A 17,425-nucleotide genomic window follows, 5' to 3' on the forward strand; every position below is an offset into this window, starting at 1 on the left:
GGGAGGGAGGGAGGGAGGAAGGAAGGAAGGAAGGAAGGAAGGAAGGAAGGAAGGAAGGAAGGAAGGAAGGAAGGGGAAGAGAAAAAAATAAGGCTCCTTTCCTCCCCTTACATTGCTCACGGTCTAGGGAGACTGACCCCAGTCCCATGGCTGCAGGGGTGTGAACACAGAGGGCACCCAACGAGGATAGGAGGTATGGCTCCTGCCTGGAGGTGAAGCAGACAGCCCCAAAGGTCCACCAGGAAGGGAGGGTTCCCACCCATCAAACTCTACCAACCTCTAGCCTATGGATTTTGTAAATTAATCCTGGCATTTCTGCAGGACATGTGAAAGCAAATCATCTGCCTAGTCTGCACCTGGGGACTTCTTGAGACCATCAGACTTGTTGGATAGGCTGTAGTCTTTGACCTTCAGACACCAGCCCGAAGCGCAAGCTAGCTTTGGCTAGGGTTCCCCTACCTGGTGCATTTCTCTGAGCGGCTGGCTATCTGTGTTCATCCCATTGTGTCCAAAGGTAAAACATAAAGATGCTTCATCTCTCAGGCACCCATACATTCTAGTGCTAACGTGAATACTACAATACAAAAATGTTCCTTCATTTTAGCTGAAAGACAGAATATGGGGGGAAATAAAACAACAGCAAGAAGTGTTCCTGTTATTGAGCACTTACTAAGGCCAGGCACTGGGCCAGTATCTTTCCATGAACTATGTCATTGCATTTGCACAACTGTCTAAAGAGAAAGATGGATATTTGTGTCCCTGTTTTAGAACTGAGGCTTTGAGAGGTTTAGTAACTGAGCCAAGACCACACAGCAGTGGAATCTAGACATAACCGATCATCTCTGATCCCAGAACCAGGACAGGGCGTCTCTGTTTGATCCCTTCCGTGGGGCGGTGTCGAAGGAGGCAGAGAGAGCTGGAGATGATTCCTCACACGAGAGGGGGCTGCTGACCCAGGGTTGGCTTGACCTCCTTGCTGGCTGAGCCATTCCCTTAATGAGTGCTCCTGTCCTGCCCCAGGGGCCTCAGCCTCTTGATCTGTGCATCCAAGAAGACAATCATCCCCATAGGACAATGTCAAGACCATGGAAACTTGAAATCACCTTATAAGTTCACACTCTATAATCCTCATTTTCAGAGAAAGATTATTATTATTATTATTATTATTATTATTATTATTATTATTTTGAGACAGAGTCTCGCTCTGTTACTCAGGCTGGAGTGCAGTGGCACCATCTTGGCTCACTGCAACCTCCACCTCCCAGGTTCAAGTGATTCTCCTGCCTCAGCCTCCCAAGTAGCTGGAACTACAGGCGCCTGCCACCATGCCCCGCTAATTTTTGTATTTTTAGTAGAGATGGGGTTTCACCATATTGGCCAGGCTGGTCTCAAACTCCTGACCTTGTGATCGGCCCACCTCAGCCTCCCAAAGTGCTGGAATTACAGGTGCCACCGCACCCGGCCAAGACTCTTTATCTATAAATTATAAATCTTTGGATGCATGATTCTCACATTTTACTATAATAACTCAAGATTAACAATACAGAGTGGGTGGTATTTTTAATCAGGGTCCTGCATTTTTGAAATTTTAATCCAATTCCTACTTGTCTGACTCCCATGCAAACCTCAGCTCCTAACACCTGAGACCAGGCCCCCCTTTCAATCACCAGATGAACTGCAGTAAAATATTCTGCAAATAATTTAACAGATAAATCTCATGCCCAGTATTCCATGAAGAAGATTTCTTTAAAGTAATTCTGGAAAGAAGACGAATAATAGCCCAGACAGATGCAAACAACAGATGGCATAAGGAGACAGATCTTTGCTCCGAGTCCGGGGAAGAAAGGGACCACGGGCTACATTTCCTCAGGCAGACGGACTATAACAAGGGCTTGGATTTGTCTTTGAAGAAGAAAAAAAAAAGCAGGCCTCTCTCCCTTTTCAGCTCCACTTCTCTTTCTTTTTTAAAAAAAATTATTTTATTATTATTAATTTTTATTATTTTTTTTTGAGGTGGAGTCTCACTCTGTCACTCAGGCTGGAGTGCAATGGCGCTATCCTGGCTCACTGCAACCTCTGCCTCCCGTGTTCAAGTGATTCTCCTACCTCAGCTTCCTGAGGAGCTGGGATTACAGGCACGCCCCACCACGCCCAGCTACTTTTTTGCATTTTTAGTAGAGATGGGGTTTCACCATATTGGCCAAGCTGGTCTCGATCTCCTGACGTCATGATCCACCTGCCTCAGCCTCCCAAAGTGCTGGGATTACAGGCATGAGCCACAGCACCCAGCCCACTTCTTTTTCTAATAGAAAGCTAACCTGCAAGAATGATACTAGTTCTCCCCAACAGAAACATATCTGGATGGAGTTAAAAGCGACAGAACTCTCTGTGTGAATGGCACATTGCACTTTTCAAAGCTCTTTGCCATCCATCTGATTCTTATAAAATCCCCGTGAGCTATACTAGGCAGGTAAAATCATGTTTTCCATTTTCCAGATAAGAAACAGAGAGGCTTGCCTTTCACCCTCTGCAAGTCTCCCACCTTGAAGTTCAATGCTCTTTCCACAAGAATACTGACACCCAAAATTTACATAGCACTCTTTCTGCTACAACAACAGCAACCTAATTATTATGAACAATTTCTATGTGCCAAGTACTGCTCTTTTAAGTGTTTTACATATTTAAACTCATTCAATCCTTAGAGCCCGATGTTATAGCTAAGAATACTGGGCACAGAGATGTTAAGCCACTTGCCCAAGGTCACACAGCTTGGAAGTGGCGCAGCCAGGATTTGGACCAGGATGGTTTGGCTCCAGAGTCTGTGCTCTTGTCCCTGCCTTATGCTGCTTCGCCATACAGTGGAATTCATTGCTTTATGGTCACTGCCATTTTGCTGCCACGCTCCAAGGAACTATAGCAATTGAACATTTGAGGATAATGTGGTATAGGAGCCTAGATTTGATGCCCAGAATAGCACCTGGTACAGAAGAAGCAGTCCATAAATATTTGTTGAATGTATGAAAAATAGATTATTCTTATTTAGTCTGGTGGTCACGTCTGCAAATCGAAGGACATACCCTCAGCCCTGGGAGCTCTCTCTTTTGCCACATTTCCTAGTGTGTTTGAATCCCGCTTCCTGTTCCCCATCTTAGAGATAGTCAAGCTCTACTGCTTACTGGATTCCAAAGGACCTGTGTGTCAGCAGGCGTCACTGCAAAACAGCATGCATTTCTAAAGTTACTCCTTACACTTCCAAATCACAGCCTGCAAAAACAATTGGCAAGCCTTACAGAACACGTGGACTTGCTCAGTTGCTTCTTCAAATCTTTCCTTTGCTGCCATTGCTGAGTAAACAAACAGTCTTTCGTTGGCTCTGGAACACTCCAGAGCCTGGAGTCTATTTTAAAGCAATCTTTAAACATTTACAGCAATTTTCCAGTCCTAAAAAATATACTTCGTAAGGAGCTAAAGCATTTCGCCATCTAAAAAAAAAAAAAAATCCACTTACCTCTTAAATGCTCCATCACTCTAGACCACTGCCCACTGGTTATGCCAATAGAGTTAATGAAACCATGCTTAATTAACATGGTTAGATCATGACCACAGTGTCTGCCCAAGTCGCCCCCTCTTTGAACAAGCTCCTTGGGAGCAGCCTGACTGCAGGTGAATGCTGGGAAGTAGACCAAAGGTCATCCCCATGGCATTAGGAATCAGATTTCAGAAACAACTGCCAGGCTGGCCAAATATGGAGGACGAACACATGCTCTGTGCTAGAGCCAGCCGGCTGCTCATCTTCCCCGTGAAGGGAAGGCAAATTCTCACACCAGTTCTGCTAGATCATCCCAAATGTTTCTTCACCTCCAAGGGGGCACAAAAGATTGACGAATATAGGTTGCAGAGGACACCTCAGCCTAACCTAGCAGGCACTCTGTCAGGCCAACAAGTGAAAGGCTGCCAGGGTGGAATTTCAGCGTTCCGCAAACGGAATGTTTTCTGATGCGATACATCATGATAGAGCAGAATAACCGAATAGCTCCGAAGTCCGAGAGGGCTGGGTTTGAGTCCTCACCCCTCCTTTAAAAGATGGAAAACAACAGAATAGAATTTGACGGGTGTTTTGATGATTACTCCTCATGAATAGTAAGGGCTGAGTCTAGGTTCTGGGTAGACACTGACGACTAAAACAGGCATGGTGTAAAATGTTAACTTTAGGAGAAGCTGGGGAAGCATCTGTATGGGAGTTCTCCGTACAATCTTTGCAACTTTTCTGTAAATCTGAAAATATTCTAAAGTAAAAAGTTGGCCAGGCACGGTGGCTCATGCCTGTAATTGGATGGTCAGAAAACCCAAATCCATGTGCCCTTGGTCAGATCAGTTCCCCTCTCCAAGCCTCTCTCCAACACTTTGGGAGGCCGAGGCGGGCAGATCACTTGAGGTCAGGAGTTCAAAACCAGCCTGGCCAACATGGCGAAACCTCCTCTCTACTAAAAGTACAAAAATTAGCCAGGCGTGGTGGCATATGCCTGTAATCCCAGCCACTCAGGAGACTGAAACAGGAGAATTGCTTGAACCCAGGAGGCAGAGGTTGCAGTGAGCCAAGATTGCGCCATTGCACTCCAGCCTCGGCGACAGAGCAGGACTCCATCTCATTACAAAAGAAAGAAAAAAAGAAAAGAAAAGAAAAGAAGGAAAGAAAGAAAGAGGAAACTCTCTGCTGTCATGAAGATTGAATTAATTCTTGCTGCTTAATTTGCTCTTTGCTCAACTTCTTTCACGTTAAACACAATTAAAGCAGCCCAGATGCCCACCTGCAGCCTGTGGAAATGCTGCCTGTCCTGCACTGGCTGAAGCTGCTGTAATGCTGAGTTCCTTGAGTTCCTCAAGAGCGAAAGAAGGAACCTTCAAGTTAACCTTAGAGCACCAAGCGTAGCTTTAAACAAGATGTGCACATATATATGGCACTTTCCTCTGTCAAGCAAAGTAACAATAACCACACAGGGCCTGAGCAACAGACAACCTCAGCCTTTCTTGATGACCAGATCCTGGGGACGGCTCGCATACACAGATTCTCCTGTCCCCCCGGTCCTCTGTTCCGCAGATGTCCACAGTGCTGAGGTCTCCTTCAGGAGCAAACTTCATCCAGGCCATATCTTGTACACAGAGCAGGGACCCGACCAGGGGAGACCTGCCCAAGCTGGGGGAGGCGTGCCTGCTGAGCTGGCTCTAGGTCCTTCTGATGTTGCCTACTTCCTGCTCATCTGCAGCTCTGAGCTCAAACATCAGATCCCCAGGAGTGCCTTCCCTGACACCCAGGCTAGGTCTGGGGTCTGTGCACCTGTCTTCTTGCTTCATAGCATTGATCACAGTTTCTAGAGTTGAAAATTATGTTTTTTAGGACTTGCTACAGAAACCCCCAGACAACAGAAGTGTTAGAATGGAGTTACTGAATGATGATATGTTTTCAAGTCAGATCATTCTAATGATAGGATTGAATGTCTTTTCTTCCTTCCCACACAGTCAGAGCCATAGATGGGAATCATGACAGTCCCACGGCCAAGGGCAACTCCAGAAAGTGGTAATGCAGGGGTTAGGGTTGCCCTTCCCTTCTGAAATCCACATGCGTGGAGCTTGGAGCCCGGGTGTCCCCTGTAGGGCTCTCCAGAACTGAACAACTGTGAAGCCCACCTTCAGCATTTGGGGCTGTGGGCTGGCATGGCCCTTATTTCACCATAGAGCTTTCTACACAAGTCATGATGCACGAAACCCCCGGAAGGGCTGTCGAGTGGAGACAGCTCTCATCACAGCATCGCCACCACCTCTTTCCCGGAGAGAGACACACATAAGCCAGGACCCTGACACTCTCAGGGACAGGTGATGCTCCCCTTGGCTGTTAGACATTCCCCCCCCCCCAACTTCCCATTGGACCGTGTCCTCCCACTCCCCAAACGAGTCACCCTTTAGAGCTGTGGTTATACATACGGTGTTCTCTTCATTTCCAACCACCAGGTGGTGCAATATCTCACTTGTGCACGTGTACTTTAGTAACGGAGGCTGCTTGGAGCCTCCTGAGAACAGCCTCCCAAGAGGCCTAAGTGAGTCCATTCCCAAAGGAAGGAGCAAGAGTAACAACTAGGACTCAGCTTGCTGCAAAAGGCACCCACAAGGGGGCCGGGCTGAGGCGCCATGGTCCCAGCTCAGTAAGAGGAACCTCCGATTAGCGGATAGAACAGGTTTCAGGCTGAGTGTGGCAATTTTCCTCTGTCAATGGCTTCTCTTCCCTCAGGAACAGAGAACAGAACCCAAGCCTACCACTAAAATTGAGAGTTTCAATAGCATTTGTACTGACAAAACAAGAAATCACAGGATACGAAGGTAAGACTATAGTGATGTTATTAAAACGGACTTCTTGAATAAGATAAATCAGTTTGTAATTAATGCAACAGTTAATTGTTGTCAAAAAGTGTCAAAAGCAAATATTGCTGAAATAAACTGCCAGCTCACTGCCTAGAGGCTCCGAGGAAAGGTCCTGTTGTGCTTACCTCCCTGCCTCCCTCATCTTCCTGAAGGCCCAGTCCTCCCAGGCACTTGTTGTCCCCCAACACCACATCTCAGGCCTCCACAGACCCTGCTGCCTCATCTGACCTTGTTTCCACCCCACCTTCCAATTCCCACACCTTTTTCTGCACTCAGATCAGCAGTCTGAACCCTTATATCCCAGGATCATCACAGAACAGACCCTTAACCTTCCCACCTTACCCATGCCAGCTGTCCTTTGAGAACCTACCAGGTTCTGACCCTCTCAAGGGGAGGCTGATTTTCCTTCCACAAGCCCAGAAGATCATGGCTTCAAAATAGAGTCAGGAGGTCAGGCATGGTGGCTCACACCTGTAATCCCAGTACTTTGGGAGGCTAAGGTGAGTGGATCACCTCAGGTCAGGAGTTCGAGACCAGCATGGCCAACATGGTAAAGCCCCATCTCTACTAAAAAATACAAAAATTAGCCAGGCGTGGTGGCACGTGCCTGTAATCCCAGTTACTCCAGAGGCTGAGGCAGGAGAATCACTTGAACCCAGGAGGCACAGGTTGCAGCGAGCCAAGATTGCACCACTGCACTCCAGCCTGGCTGACATAGTGAGACTCTGTCTCAAAACAAAACAGAAAAAAAGCAAAAAACACAAAATAGAATCAGGAACCTTGTGCACTCCCCCGTGTTCTTTCTAAGCCATTTCGCATCCCCCCACCTGCAAAACTCAATGTCCCTTAATGCTATGATGCTGTAACCGAGTACACCATTTTTCTAAGAGGAAGAAAATGGTTTTAATTATTATTTCTTCTTTTCTCTCTCCTTTTCTCATGTTCCTCACTTCCTACGTAGCTCTTTAGAAATGCAATTATAACCTTATAGCCTTGACTTTCCCTTCACCAGACACTCCCTACAGGACAAGCTTATCTGACTATGTGCTCACTTAGAAGCTTCAGAGCCAGAAAGCTCTCCCACCAGGAAATTGCCTCAAGAGACAGCTGTCAATTTCCAACCACAAGTACGCCCACGACAGAACTCTTTCCCACCTGGAGAGGATCTCAAGACAATGACCACCTTAGAACCTAGTTTTGTGCCAGCTGGACCGCCTGATGGATAAGGCACTGAAGTGAGCCCAGTGGTCCCCCACCTGCTCGCTCCCTGCCCGCCTGCTGTGCATGCAAAGTCCCCCCTTTAAAAGTCCCTGCTTTCTGCCCCAAAACCAAAGCAGTGCCCTCAAAAGAGAAGCCTGTACTTTTCCCCTAAGCTAAGCTTTGGAATAAAAGTCACTTTTTCATGTCAGCCCTCACTCTTGTTTTTTGGTTTGTGTGTTTATTTGTTTTTTGAGACAGGGTCTCACTCTGTCACCCAGGTTGGAGTGCAGTGGCGCCATCCTGGCTCACTGCAACCCCTGCCCCCCTCCCCCAAGGGCTGAAGTGATCCTCCCACCTCAGCCTCCTGAATAGCTGGGACCACAGGTGCACACCACCACACCCTGCTAATTTTTTGTATTTTTAGTAGAGACGGGGGTCTCGGCATGTTGCACAGGCTAGTCTCAGACTCCTGTAGCTCTTGTTAATTGGACTCTACAAGTGGTGAGTGACTGAAGCTTTGGTTTGGTTACAACGCTACTGAGTGCACTCCTTTTACCCTCCGAGGTATCTCCTACAAAAACAAACAAAAAACCACAAAAACCTACAAAAAGCCTCACCTGGGAGCCTGGCCTCCTAGGCTTCTTGCTCTCTATTATCCCCAGACCTCAGCCCCATCCAGAATAATGAGCCAAACACAGCTGAGAGGCTCAGCCCCTTGGTCGTTGTGTACAAGAGAAAGAATCAGGCACCGTGACTGTTGAGTTGCAAAGAATAACCCAAGACCCTGAGCTTGAAGCAGAGGAGATTTACTCACACAGATGGGTATACATGAGGGACTGCAGCTCCTGCGAAGGCTCAAAGACCATCTCCCTGAACAAGTCACGGGGACTCAACAAAGCAAAAGCCGGAGAGTTTTGGAAGGAAACGTGGCTGCTTGGTTTTAACCAGTCCTTCGCTTGTCAGTTTCCAATTGGCCAGTTTGAGGAGCTCAGCCTGACTGAGTGCTGAGTCTCAAATCTGCTGAACCCAGACAGAGCTGGGTACAAGTTCACCATCAGCTGCTCTGCTTCCTCCTTAGAGAGCCCTGACTGCTGGGGTCTCACCCCCATGGTGAGTGAGCACACAGGCTCAAATCCCAGTGAAATGCTCTTTTTTCACCATGGCTTTGTACCACAAGTAGAAGAAAGCCAGACTCCTTACCAGGGCTGGTCGGGACCTACAAAAATGAGCCGTCACCCACTTCCCTGGCTGCACAGCTCACCACAATTTGCCTCATCCACTTTTCTCCAGCCACTCTGGCCTTCTTTGCTGATCTTAAAGTACAGCAAGCTCACTCCTCCCACACCTGTTACACTATTCCTATACTATACACACCTGTTACCTTATTCCAGAATGTTCCTTTTCCAAAACCTTATGTGGCTGTCTCCTTCTCAGTCCACCAGGTGTCTACAGAGAGCTGTCCCCTGCACTGCACCAAAAATAGCCCAACCACAATGACACGCTACTTCACACCCACGAGCATGACTGTAATTTAAAAACACCACCACAAAGTAACAAGTGTTGAGGAGGATGTAGAGAAACCAGAACATTCGTACATTGCTAGTGGAAACGTAAAATGGTGCAGCTGCTGTGGAAAAGTTTAGTGGTTCCTTAAAAACTTAAACACGGAATTATCGTCTGATCTAGCAATTCCACTTCTAGGTATATACCCGAAAGAATAGAAAGCAGAGCCTCAGATATGTACATGGACACCCATATTCATCACAGCATCATTCACAACAGTCAAAAGGTGGAAGCAACCCAAGTGTCCATCTACTAAAAATACAACAATTAGCCGGGTGTGGTGGTGCGCGCCTGTAATCCCAGCTACTCGGGAGGCTGAGGCACGAGAATCACTTGAACTTGGGAGGCGGAGGTTGCAGTGAGCCGAGATCTCGGCCACTGCACTCCAGCCTGGGTGACAAAATGAGACTCTGTTTCAAAAAAAAAAAAAAAAAAAGAATGGATTTGCAAAACGTGTTCTATACATACAATGGAATATCATTCGGCCTTATAGAGAAAGGAAATTGTGACATGCAGCAACATGGGTGAACCTTGAGGACATTATGCTTAGTGAAATAAACCAGTCGCAAAAGTGAAATAATAATCACATACAAATACTATATGATTCCACTTACATGAGGTACCTACAGTAGTTTAATTCACAGAGACAAAGTAGCCAGCTGCAGTAACGCATGCCTATAATTCTAGCTACTAGGGAGGCTGAGGAGGGAGGACTGATTGAGCCCAGGAATTCGAGGTTGCGGTGAACTATGATTGCACTACTGCACTCCATCCTCAGCGAAAGAATAAGACCCGGTCAGAAGGAAGGAGGGAAGGAGGGAAGGAGGAAAGGAAGGAAAGAAGGAAAGAAAGGTTCTCAAGGGTTGGGGAGAGGGAGAGTGTGGGCACAGAGTTTCAGTTTGGGAAGATGCAAAAGTTCTGGAGATGAATGGTGGTGATGGTTGCACTGCAATGTACTTAATTCCAATGAACTGTCCACTTAAAAATGGTTACAATGGTAAATCTTATGTTATATATTTTTACTGCAATAATAAAAAATAAATAGCCCCCTGACCGTGGTTACTATTGGAAATTTTATGATGCGTTTTTTGCCTATTAGCGCCTCATAAGGAAGCTTCATTCGACCAGATCACAGCCGAATTGTTCACTGCTGATTCTCAAGTGCTAGAGCAATGCTTGGTAAACAATACATACGCAGTAAAGTCTCAAATGTATTTACTCACTGATGTCTGTTTATTCACTTGCTTATCTGACTCCTCGATTGGCTGTAAGTTCCAGAGAGTAGGGCCCTTGTTTGTCTTGCTTCTCTAGAGATCACAGCACCTAAATAAGTACCAGCTGCCCAGCAGGGAGGGGCTTCCCAAATGTCTACCAAGCCAATAAAAAACCATATCCACATCACATCATGACGTGGGAGCTTGTGACTGAACTCTTGAGCTCTGCTGCAAAGCGCTATGGAAGACCTCTGTGAGATGGAGCTGGACAAAGTGCTCTTCCCCTAACAGGGACGCCCGTGGGAGCCTGGACTAGGATCCCCCAAGATGGCTTCTGATCTCCAACCTGCCACTGATTTATGGCAGTGAGTAAGTGCCTTGTCCTTTGGATCCACCATGCACAAAACTGAAAAATAATGGAGGTGGGCCAGATTAATGTTTCTTTCCAACTCTGATTCCAGAGTTTTTTTTTTTTTTTTTTTTTTTTTTTGAGACAGAGTCTCTCTCTGTCGCCCAGGCTGGAGTGCAGTGGCGTGATCTCGGCTCACTGCAACCTCTGCCTCCCAGGTTCAAGCGATTCTCCTGCCTCAGCCTCCTGTGTAGCTGGGATTACAGGCATGCGCCACCACGCCCGGCTAATTTTTGTATGTTTAGTAAAGATGGAGTTTCACCATGTTGGTCAGGCTGGTCTCAAACTCCTGACCCCGTGATCCGCCCACCTTGGCCTCCTAAAGTGCTGGGATTATAGGCACGAGCCACTGCGCCTGGCCCCAAAACATTTTCTTCTAAGAGCTATCTTGCATTATAAGGCCATATAGGGTAAGTTGCACTGGTGGAAGGGTCGGGGGCAGGAAGCTGGATTCTCCCCTCTCCACTTCCTCTTTGTCCTCAGCCAGTCCAGGAAGCATTGCTGTTGGCTCCAGGATTTCCCAGAACCCAGTTTGAAAACCACTGGCCCAGCAGCCTGAGTGACCCAGAGTTCCAATTCTCACTCCTCCACTCACCCAAATGACCCGGGATGATTAACCTTCCGAGGTTCCTTCTGAGTCTACAAAACATGAGTCATCAGCCCAGATCATGGAATAATGAGGAGAAGCAGATGAACTCACACGTATGAAAAGGTTTCACAATGCTCTATGCAAATGGTTATTTCACAACCTTAAACATCACTGCTTGCTGGGATCTGCAGAGGAACAAATGCATCAGGTGCACCCACCTAACAGCCATCCTCCAGGGGAGAGCAGCTTTTTTTTTTTTCTTTCTTTCTTTTGAGACAGAGTCTCACTCTGTCACCAAGGCTGGAGTGCAGTGGTGTGATCTCGGCTCACTGCAATCTCTGCTTCCCGGATTCAAGCACTTTTCCTGCCTCAGCCTCCTGAGTAGCTGGGATTATAGGTGTGTGCCACCACGCCTGGGTAATTTTTGTATTTTCACCATGTTGGTCAGGCTGGTCTTGAACTCCTGACCTCAAGTGATCTGCCCGCCTTGGCCTCCCAAAGTGCTGGGATTACAGGCATGAGCCACTGCACCCAACCCAATCTTTTTTAAAAGACCATTTCACCTGGATGACTGCCACACCTGGCCAGGTGTGAAGGGGACTTCAGAGCAGGCCAGTGAGGAGCCAGGGGTTTTACAGCCTCACCCTGACCACACCCATAAACACACACTAACCTCAAGGTCCTCTCTGGGAAAAAGTACTGTGAGATGATGCAAAGTTCCTTATTTACCATCTTCCCCAGTGGATGGCAAACACTTTGGGCAGAGCTACAGCAGCGGAACTCAGCTAGCACATTGTTGCATGATACTGACAGCTGATTCAGAATTTAATCTTCTTTTACAACGATTCGGTTTTGCTCACAGGCGGCAAAGGTGGGGTCCCCACCCCATCCCCAGCTTCACTTGCGGACAAATCATATTAAAGTAGAAGAGTTCGGAGGGGTTAGTATTGGCTCCCAGCATCTGCGTTCCTTTCTGCTGGTAACATAAGCCTTATTCAGCACTGTGGAACATATCAACCAAGCCAGTTCTTGGACAGGCACACTAAAATACTATCCTAAAAAATCTAAACATAAACTGTCAATTTCGACTGTGTTTTACAACTTATTTGGGATGGATGGAAGAAGCAATGGAAGAGGGAGGAGGAGAAAACCTAAATATATAAATGCACATGCCACACCAAATGTTTGCAACCATCTAGACGTTAGGAAGGGGCCTGAGAGGGAAGCCATGCAGAACAGCACATTCCCCAGTACCTGTGGGGGCTCAGGGTTTGGAGGCCACAGGATGACGTTATGCAAGCCGGCGTCCTCCTGCTAAAATGCAAAGGGATCTCACCGTTAGGACAGGTCACAGGGAACAGGACCAGATGGACAATCTTTGCTGTTTTCGTGGGGTTTTGTTGTTGTTGTTGTTGTTTTGTTGGTTTTTGAGACACAGTCTTGCTGTGTTGCCCAGGGTGGAGTGCAGTGGTGTAATCTCAGCTCACTGCAAACTGCACCTGCCAGGTTCAAGCGATTCTCCTATCTCAGCCTCCCGAGTTGCTGGGATTACAGGTGCACGCCACCATGCCCGGCTAATTTTTGTATTTTTAGTAGAGATGGGGTTTCACCATGTTGACCAGGAAGATTTCAAACTCCTGACCTCAGGTGATCACTCACCTCGGTCTCCCAAAGTGCTGGGATTACAGGCGTGAGCCACCGCGCCTGGCCATTCTGCTGGCAACATAAGCCTTATTCAGCATCGTGGAACATATCCCAGGCCAAACCCAGGAGGCATGCTCCCACGCTGCCCACGGCGTCCCAGAAATGAGACAACAGAGAGAGAGGAGGAACCAGGAGCCCGAGGGTGTATGAAGTACACAGGGCCAGGACTGTGCAGGCCTGTCCCTCACCCTTTGCCCTGGTGACACAGCTGCTCCTCAGTGCCCGGTCCTTAATCTGTGAACAGGAGGTTTCTTCAGACTTGCATCTTTCCTTCCAAACATTCCCTAGCAAGCAGGATTCAGGGACCTCCAAGTGCACTCATACTCAGAGTCTCCTGAGGGGCTAGGGGCCTGGGTGCGATGAGGAGTGTGCCCACTGGGGCAGAGATAGCAGTTTGGAGGTGTTCACAGTGATCCAGGTGTGACAGGGTAGGGTTGTGACAGCAGGGATGGGGAGGAGAAAAACTGTTAGAAAAGATCATTTCACGGATATGTGCTGCCTTTATGTCCTTTGAGAAACTGCTCCAAGGGATACTGAAGCGGCTGGTATAGAGCTGGGCCCACCTTGGCCCTATTGGGGTGAGTGTATGACTCACGTGGCTATCAGTGTCCCATATTCTGGGCACAGTGATTGACTTCAGAGAGGGCACATGACACAATCAGGGTCACTCAGATTCCTTATGGGAGCTGATCAGGAGGCTGAGGCTGGGCGCGGTGGCTCATGCCTGTAATCCTAGCATTTTGGGAGGCCATGGCAGGTGGATCACCCGAGGTCAGGAGTTCAAGGCCAGCCTGGCCAACATAGTGAACCCCCATCTCTGCTAAAGAAAAAAAATAATAATACAAAAATTAGCTGGGGGTGGCGGCATGCACCTGTAATCCCAGCTACTCGGGAGTCTGAGGCAGGAGAATCGCCTGAACCCAGGAGGCGGAGGTTGAAGTGAGCCAAGATCACACCACCGCACTCCAGCATGGGTGACAGAGTGAGACTCTGTCTCGATAAAAAAGAGAAGGCTGGACCATTGGCTGGAAGAAGCATGGAAGGCTGGACCTGCCACGGGCATCTTTTCCACAGGCTGGGGGCACCTCCCTGGACACTAGGGAATCACAAAGGAAAGTAGAGCACGACCCAGTGAGAGGGATCCCCAGAGCCATCTTTTGAATCTCCGGACTCAGCCACTATTGCAGCCAGAACCTCTCTGTGGGCTTCTCAATTCTATAAGCCAACAATCCCTTTTTCTGCTTATGGTCACTGAAGATGGTCTTTTATCTCTTACTACTTTAAAAAGAGTTCTAATTAGCCAGAAATTTGGAAGGCTAAATGGCCAGGCCATTCATCAATTAATTAATTAAACATAGGGTGACTTATCAGATGTGGGGGTGGGAGTGGATGGAGTCAGGGATGACCCCCAGATTTCTGTCTTGGATGGCCAGGTGGATCATGGTACCCAAGAGGGGGATCACAGGATGATGAGCATTATGGGGGCAGAAGCTGAGTTTGGGTTGGAGGGACTTGGGATGGCTGTGGGTCACCAGGTACAGATAGGTCTGGAGCCCCAGTTCCCTGGGAGAGCCCTGAGTCTCGTAGCCAGACACACCCACGCTTTATTCCTACTTGTTTCTCTACCAAAGACAGACCCTCGTCTGGTCCTGGAATCCTAAAGGCAACCCCACTTCTCCAACCTCAGCCAGACATGACCCAAACCTCCGCCAAACTGGGTCATGTCGGGCTGAGGCTGGAGAAGTGAAAACTTGCAGGGCTAGGAAAACATCTGCTCACTCAAGCGGAATGAAGACTGAGGAGGGGAGATGGAGTCAGGAGCTGGTAGGAGGTGAGAAATGAGGGACAGGTGGAGTGGGATGCGGGTATTGAACCCCCACACCAGCATTTTAACCTTTCTAAATAGTAAAGATCTGAAGCATTAAAACATCCATCACCTGCAAGGATGCAGTGACACAGGCTCTCATGCCCTGGTGGGAGAAGTGACATCACTATTTTGGAAGGCATTTTGACAATGTATATAGCAAGAGCCTTTTGAAAGTACTATCCGTTCGTTTGACACTGCAATTCCGTTTCTAATGAGTCTATCCTAAGTAAACAATGTACATTCAATTCTGGACAGTGAGGTTTCATGAAAGTAATGAGGAGAAAAATGTAACCCATTTTCAATGTTGCCTATATTCAGGTAGAAATTCATTGCAGGTTAAAGAAGTGTACCCACCTCCCCTAGGCGTTCTGTTAAAGCAGTTAAGTCAAATGTTCCTGTATTCTAGGGTTTCTCAACCTCAGCACTGTTGACATTTAGTGCTGGATAATTCTTTATTGTGGGGGACTGTTCTGTGCATTGTAGAATACTCTGCAGCAACACTGACCTCTACCTACCAGATGCCAGTGGCACTCTATCTCTGAGTTGTGACAACAAAAACTGTCATGAGATATTGCTAAATGTCCCCTGAAGCACAAAATCACACACCTCCCGCCCCACCCCATCCCACCCCCTGCCCACTGCTCTATCTTGTTTATAGCCAGTAGTGGGGCCTGCAGGGAGCTTGGGGTCCAAAAGGATCCATAAGACCCCAAAGAAGTGGTTGAACCTGAGCTGCTTGGTTTGTTAATGAGCAGGACTAAAGGCCAAAATATGTCTAGTGGCCCGTACTGTGCACATTGAGGGCACTCACCCGATAGCTGTGCCCTTCTCAACTCTAAAACACAAGACAGAACATTCCTTTAAGTGGAAATTACTGGGAGACGTGCCCGGAGCCAACCCCAGCCAGCAGGCACGTTTGTTTGGCCCACAGAGTGCTTAAAAATAATTGAAATTAGTTGCCAACATTTTTTTAAAATGTAAGATTTCTTTACATAATCTCTTCTAGAAAACAGAATAGGAGCAAGCACTTCCCAACTCATTTTGTGAGGCTAGTATTGTCCTGATACAAAAACCAGACATAAAAGAAAACTACAGAGCAATATTTCTTACGAATTTAGATACAAAAGTCTTCAACAAAGTGTTAGCAAATTGAATCCAACAATGTGTAAAAATAATTATTCAAGACTGGTTCAACATTTGAAAATCAATCAGTGTAATCCAATATATCAACAGATCAAAGAAGAAAGATCATACAATTACATCGACTGACACAGAGAAGGCATCGGGCAAAACCCAACTCTCATTCACGATAAAAAAAACCACAGCAAACTAGGAATAGAGAACTGCCTCAATTTGATTACAAGTATTATGTTTAACAAAAAAACTACAGTTAATATCTTGCTTAACAGTGAAAGACCGAATGCTTTCCTCCTCAGACTGGGAACCAGGGAAAATGTCCCCTCTCACTGCTCTTGTTTAACACAGAACTGAAAGTCCTAGCCACTGCAATAAAGAAGAAAGGAGAAGAGAAGAGAAGAGAAGAGAAGAGAAGAGAAGAGAAGAGAAGAGAAGAGAAGAGAAGAGAAGAGAAGAGAAGGAGGGAAGGAAGGAAGGAAGGAAGGTAGGTTGTACAGAATGGGAAAAACTAAATAAATAAAACTGCCCTTATTTGCAAATAAAGTGATTATGTACATAGAAAATTACAAGAAATCTACAAAAACAAACAAACTTCTTGGAACTAATAAGTTAATTCAGCAAGGATGCAGGATACAAAATCAGCATGCAAAAATCATTCATTAGTAATGAACATGTGAATAGCAAAATTAAAAACATGATACCATTTACAGTCACTCCAAAGAAAATCTAATACTTAGGTATAAACTTCACAAAATATATGCAGGATCTATACATTGAAGATTACAGAAATGATAATGAAAAAGAAAATAGGCCCAGCATGGCGGCCCACACGTGCAATCCCAGCACTTTGGGAGGCTAAGGTGGGCGGATCACAAGGTCAGGAGATCAAGACCATCCTGGCCAACATAGTGAAACCCTGTCTTTACTAAAAATACAAAAATTAGCCAGGCGTGGTGATGGCCACCTGTACTCCCAGCTATTTGGAAGACTAAGGGAGGAGAAACGCTTGAACCCAGGAGGTGGAGGTTGCAGTGAGCCGAGATCGCGCCACTGCACTCCAGCCTGGGCGACAGAATGAGACTCCATCTCAAAAAAAAAGAAAGAAAAAAGAAAAGAAAGATGACCTAGGGGGCGGAGCAAGATGGCCGAATAGGAACAGCTCCAGTCTCCAACTCCCAGCGCGAGCGACACAGAAGACCGGTGATTTCTGCATTTTCAACTGAGGTACTGGGGTCATCTCACTAGGGAGTGCCGGACAATTGGTGCTGGTCAGCTGCTGCAGCCTGACCAGCGAGAGCTGAAGCAGGGCGAGGCATCGCCTCACCTGG

General features: G+C 47.1%; 1 protein-coding gene across 11 annotated transcripts in view; it reads right to left on the reverse strand.

Moving 5' to 3' along the window:
- Positions 1-17,425, reverse strand: part of TACC2 (transforming acidic coiled-coil containing protein 2) — a 263,416-nt gene that overhangs the window by 213,784 nt on the left and 32,207 nt on the right. For 7 of the 11 annotated variants that reach the window (XM_017872246.1, XM_017872251.1, XM_017872254.1 and 4 more), the window contains one exon: positions 12,644-12,703. The exons of 3 other annotated variants lie outside the window; for them this stretch is intronic. In XM_017872246.1, coding sequence (XP_017727735.1) covers positions 12,644-12,703 — 60 coding nt within the window. Of the gene's footprint in view, positions 1-3,508; positions 3,632-12,643; positions 12,704-17,425 lie in introns of those variants that run through there. One more of the 11 variants, XM_017872252.1, reaches the window with a different exon arrangement.

The sequence above is a fragment of the Rhinopithecus bieti genome, unplaced genomic scaffold (assembly GCF_001698545.2).
Source record: "Rhinopithecus bieti isolate Rb0 unplaced genomic scaffold, ASM169854v2 scaffold_6710, whole genome shotgun sequence".
NCBI lineage: Eukaryota > Metazoa > Chordata > Mammalia > Primates > Cercopithecidae > Rhinopithecus > Rhinopithecus bieti.